This window comes from Pistacia vera, unplaced genomic scaffold (genome assembly GCF_008641045.1).
Source record: "Pistacia vera cultivar Batoury unplaced genomic scaffold, PisVer_v2 Contig662, whole genome shotgun sequence".
NCBI classification, from domain to species: domain Eukaryota; kingdom Viridiplantae; phylum Streptophyta; class Magnoliopsida; order Sapindales; family Anacardiaceae; genus Pistacia; species Pistacia vera.
This window is the reverse complement of record NW_022196515.1, coordinates 136,237-142,272: the sequence shown is the minus strand read 5'-3', so window position 1 is coordinate 142,272 and position 6,036 is coordinate 136,237. Positions and strand designations below refer to the sequence as shown.

General features: G+C 36.3%; 1 protein-coding gene across 1 annotated transcript; it reads left to right on the top strand.

The window, feature by feature from the left end:
- Positions 1-2,677: 2,677 nt before the first annotated feature.
- Positions 2,678-5,125, top strand: LOC116112477 (cinnamoyl-CoA reductase 1-like). Its single transcript, XM_031398612.1, has 2 exons — positions 2,678-3,169; positions 3,750-5,125. Exons 1-2 carry the CDS (start codon positions 2,693-2,695, stop codon positions 4,233-4,235), a joined length of 963 nt encoding a protein of 320 aa, XP_031254472.1. The 5' UTR covers positions 2,678-2,692; the 3' UTR covers positions 4,236-5,125.
- Positions 5,126-6,036: the final 911 nt, after the last annotated feature.

Here is a 6,036-nt window from a genome sequence, read left to right as displayed (position 1 = left end):
ATTAAACATATATGATGTAGAATGTTTACGTCTATATTAAACATATATGGTGTACAATTAGTTCAATGGACCATGACCATGATTATATTTTAATTAAATTAGTTCTTTTACATCTATATTAAACATGATCCATAAACTTTGAAAAGAAATATTGAAGTAAATTACCCTTAATTGCTTAAGCGATATAAGGTGTCGCTTAAGCGATCCCGTCTATTTAGCCTTGGTTGCTTAAGCGATATGGAGATCCTGTATATTTAGCCTTAGTTGCTTAAGCAATAATAAATCGCTTAAGTGATTTTGTCAAAGGCAGAATAAAGGTCATCCGAGTACAGTGGATCGTTTAAGCGATCCTAGGTCTCTCTTAAGCGATCCAATATGTTCAGAATTAGTTGCTTAAGCGATCACGTCCAATCGCTTAAGTGATTACGTACAAGCGAGGATCAGGATCACTTAAGCGACGCTTCACTTTTACCCTTGGTCATGTAAAAGGCAGAATCAATAAGTGTCCAGATGCACGATCACTTAAGCAATTTACTTTGTCGCTTAAGCGATTTACGCTTTTACCCTTGGTCGCTTAGGCGATATAAAATCGCTTAAGCGATCAAGTCCGATGCAGAATCAAGATTTGCCCAGATGCACAATCGCTTAAGTGATTTATGGTCTCGCTTCGCTTAAATGATCTACGATCACTTAAGCGATCAAGTCTGAGGCATAATCAAGATCTGCCCAGTTGCACGATCGCTTAAGCGATTTACGATCTCGCTTAGGCAATTCTTCGCTTTTACCCTTGGTCGCTTAATCGATTATAGCTATTAAGTCCGAGGCAGAATCAATATCTACCTAGATGCACAATCGCTTAAGCAATTTATGTTATCGCTTAAGCGATTATTTGCTTTTACCCTTGGTCGCTTAAGCGATACAAAATCGGTTAAGCAATCAAGTCCATGACAGTATAAACATTTGTCCAGATGCACCATCACTTAAGCGATTTATTTTCTTGCTTAAGCGATCCTTTATGAAAAACCTTTTGTCGCTTAAGCGATATATGTAGTCGCTTATATATCGCTTAAGCGATCATGGGCAATAAATATTTTTTTCCAGCTTTTCTCCTGAATTTTAACAAACTAAAATCACCAAAACATATTAATTCCATACTTTCTCTTGAATTTGACAACCTAATTGCATCAACATATTAACGCCATGTAACAAGAATACTAAATATAATTGATGATTTATTCAAGGTAACAATAAAATTTAAAACATAAAAAATTGAAAACAACAACTCTTCAACAGTTGGCCTTGGCAACTCTCTCGATTTCATTCTTCTTCGAACCTAATTTTCTAAATCTACATGTGATTGATTCTGGCAACTGCTTCTTTTGTGGCCAGATTGCTTGCAAATTGAGCACTTATTCATCCTCCAGGGAACCTCAGAGGCTGATAGAATACGCTTAACTCTTTTTGTCTCATTTTCTGTCTTCTTGAATGGCAAATGTATGATAATGTCAGCCAACTCTAGCGGCACCACCCACTGCTCTTCCGGAGGAACTGAATATATTGTTTCTGAATAAGTCAGCATGTAGTGATTTGCCATATAGAGAGGGGAGCAAAGTTCTATGTAAATTCTTGAACCAAAATCTGGCTTCTGTTAGTGTTTTAGTGCTGCTAATGCATGAGGACAAGGTAAACGTTGAATGTCAAGTACTTTACAACTGCAAGTTTTACTAACAAGGTTAACTAGGGCATCTAGACCATTGTCGCACACGGTGAACTCTTGAACATTAAGAGGATAGGCAAACAATGTATTTAACAGTTACATACGTTCTCGTAATAATTTTTCAGCTGATGGAACAAGGGTTGTAGCAAAATTATCTGATTTTGTATGACTCTCATGGAACCACTGTAACAATGTCCTTTGGATTGCATCAAAAAGGGTAACTATTGGAAACTCTCTTTCTATTAACAACTTCGAATTTATAGATTTGACTATGTTCGTGGTCATGACATCAAACATTGTTTCAGGAAAGTAAGCTCTACTCCATCGCTCGAAACCAACATCATGCTCAAGATACTTAGCAATTCTATCATCCTTGATTCGAATTTGCCGGAACTGTTCCTCTAACTCATCAATTCGATAAGCTTTTGTTGTCATGTACGTAGTATGTCTGAAGGAGGCCGATACACTTAAACTTTTGTTTTATGTTCTCACCAAGGTGTCTCGTACATAATGATATAACCCTGATATTGATCTTATTAAACTTTTTTTTTTTGAAAGAATTTTATTAGTAATTCATGTTATTAATATAATATTATTGGATATAACCCCGATATTGATCTTATTAAACTCTTTTCAGCTTTTAAGCATCATGTATTAGAATTAAGACCCTATTTAAACTAAAACCATAGGTAATTATTTTGAGCAAAAAATTGGATTAAGATAGCATCATGATCCTTTTGCAAGTGTATCTGGTTTGATATTTGTATTTGGATAAATTCAGATAATGAAAACTCATCTAATCTATACTAAGAGACAAAGACAGTTCATCAGTTAATATCAAAATCATAATTCTCACGTAAGACAATCCTAATCCTAATCCAAAATATCTTTATCCATTAAAATAATATATTAATATCACTAATAGTCTAATAATACATTGCCAAAATACAGCCAGAGCCAAAACTAGAGCCAGTAATGGCTGAGCCAAGCAAGGAAGCAGTGTGTGTGACTGGAGCCAACGGGTTCATCGGCTCATGGCTGGTCCAGACCCTTTTGACCACCGGCTACACTACCATTCACGCCACCATCTACCCTGGCTCTGACCCATCTCATCTCTTTACTCTCCAAGCTGCTTCCAAAGCCAACCTCAAAGTCTTCGAGGCTGACATTCTAGATGACGTGGCAGTTTCAAGGGCAGTGGAGGGCTGCACGGGGGTCTTCCACGTGGCATCTCCTTGTACCTTGGAAGATCCCCAGGATCCACAAAAGGAACTTGTGTTGCCTGCTGTACAAGGTACTCTTAATGTGTTGGAGGCTGCTAAGAAGTTCAAGGTGAGGCGTGTGGTGCTCACGAGCTCTATTTCTGCTCTTGTGCCTAACCCCGGTTGGCCTCAAGATAAAGTGTTTGATGAGACTTCGTGGACTGACCTTGATTATTGCAAGTCTCGTCAGGTATTCTTACAAACTGGGTAACCGTTTCTTTAATTGATTTTGGCTTAAAGTTGTGTTTTTTTTCAATGAATACTGGATAAAGTTTTGATTTTTATCTGTTTTAGTACGAGATTGCTGATTATCTTTTGATTGATCTAGTATTTAATTTAATTCTTGCTCTGTGAGATTATTGAAAGAAGTAAAGTTCTCTTTTTTTTTTTTTTTAATGGAGTAATGGTTAAAGTTCTGATTTTTATATTTTTGAAATGAGATAGCTGATTATGATTTGTTTTGGCTTGGTAGAAGTTCAAATGGGAATTCAATAGCAATGTATCACTTTTCTAAGCTTCTATGCTTTTGGTTTAGTGGTTACTTAAAATGATAACTCGGACCTGTCATTTGTCTTAATGTGCATCTGCATTGTATATTGGTGTCTCTGTTGTTTTGGTCTTCGTTAAGAAACGTTATACCATGTATATACTTCTTTGTGTGATTAAAACTACCCTGTCGGATTATAAGCTCCACTTTGTGAGGGTGTTTTATGCATGAACTGAGGTTGGCTTTGTGCTGCATTTGTTTTAATGTTGTTTGGCTATGGCAGAAATGGTATCCAGTGTCAAAGACATTGGCAGAGAAAGCAGCATGGGAATTTGCTGAGAAGAATGGGATTGATGTTGTGGCTATCCACCCAGCTACATGTCTAGGTCCACTTCTGCAACCTTATTTGAATGCGAGCTGTGCTGTGTTACAGCAGTTGTTGCAGGGTTCAAAAGATACTCAAGAGTATCACTGGTTAGGAGCTGTGCATGTCAAAGATGTTGCAAAGGCGCAAGTGTTGCTATTTGAGTCTCCTGCTGCTTCTGGTAGATATCTTTGCACCAATGGTATCTATCAGTTTGGTGAATTTGCTGAAAGAGTCTCCAAACTCTTCCCTAAATTTCCGGTTCACAGGTTTGTATCTCGTACAACCTTATGCTATGTATCTAGGCTTGCTGTATCAAAATACAATATCCTAGTTACTTGTAATACAGACAAACAACACATGCATCCATATCTGAAAAGGTGCTATTCCCACTATATAATTTAGTGGCTGCTTGATGTGAAGTTTTGTAGTTGCCATTTCCAACTGCAAGAAAAGATCCCAATCAAATCTAATCAGAACAGCCTACATTAAAGCTGATCTGGTAACCAACGTCTATAATTTGACCTGCTAGCACTTTTAATCTATGTTTGAATTATGATAATTTAGTCATAATAGTTTTTAGATACATTCTCTGATGTACTTGGATATGGTTAATTGTTGGTGGTGGTAACCCGGGAAAAGTGTCACTAATGGCGGGAGAGATCATGAGAATAGTTGAAGCTTCATTCTTTGTTTTTAAGTCAGTGACATGGATTGGTATATATCCCTTGTCAGGGCCACATGCTTCAATTATATTGTTAACTTTTCAGATTCCTTGTCCAGAATGTTACTTTGTAGGAATTTAGGTTTGCTGCCTATTTAGTGGTCGCTTACCCTCATCATCTCTTCAACATTGAGACTATTGACAAGACCATCTTAAGCGTCTAATAGGGGAAATTAAATTTTTTTGTTCTTTTTTTGATGGTAAAACAAAAGTGGGGGAGAATTGAAAAATAATATAATTTGGAAAGCAACACTAAAGTGCTCATTTATAAAGGCCTTGGTGGAGAATTAGTCATATATTTTGAGCTTTAGATAATCTATAGATTCAAACATGGTGACCCTAGTTGGGGGTCATTATTGCACTCTATGTGGTGCATAGGTTGACAGAAATTCAAGTTTTATCACTTAAATGATCATGACTTTCTAGTGCCGCCTATCTTGTCATCTTGCTTCCTACTCTTTGTAATTGTCCTGTCATGGTGGCTCCCCTGCAGAAAGATAGGAGCTTCTTTAGTTGGAAGTTTGTTTCTTTCAAATATAATGTACCTCAAGTATTTTCACTTAATTTTTTCAACACGGTTTCTTTTTCTAGGATTTAAAGAGTCTCCCTTTATTGCTTATACGTGTCCACTTAAACTTGGTGGAGCTTTTCTTTTACTTCTGGTCCAATGGAGCTCCACTTCAGTTTTGAATGGCTATCATACAACAAAAGATTCCTCTTCAGATAATTCTGCCAGATTTTTTATTTTGTGTAGTATCGGATGCTCTCTATTTGGCCTTGTTGAACAAGCTTTACATTCTAGATGTGGTCCTGGAGTTCTTTTGAAGCTTCGATGTGTTATTATACTTTCATGATTTTTATTGATCCATCATAGTTCAGATTGATAGATCACATAAAGATACTGCTTTTTACAAAGTTAAAGAAGACAAACCTAAAGATAAATTGTTCCGTATACTATTTCTTGCTTTAATACTCATTACACGGGTATTACTTGAATACGCAAATTACTCTACACACTGTTACTGTTCGTGTCTCAAGTAATTCCTTGTTACCATTGGCTTCCTCTCTGGATTTTTGCTGCTGGTGAATAGTGAATGAGCTATAGAATGTTTAAATTTTAAACATGATGTGCATCAAATCAATGATTTTCTTCCTTTTGCTTCTTGTGGGCCTCCTTATGGTTCCAAATTGGATTAATCTTATCATTATTAATCATTGAATGTATTTTCAACTAATTTGTTGATTCATTACTTGTCATTTATCATTGTTTTGAGATGAAGTTTCATTATTTTCAAAAAAATGCTTCCATGATCTGTTGTTGTATAGATTGACATGAGAATAAATTCCTTTATATCTCAAGGAATTCAAGAGAAATGCCAGTTGCTGATGTGTGTCTCAAAGAAACAGGACAGCCTGGAGGTCTAGTTATACATGAACCAAAACATAAAGAAATAATGTATGGAGCATCTAGAAGTTATCATT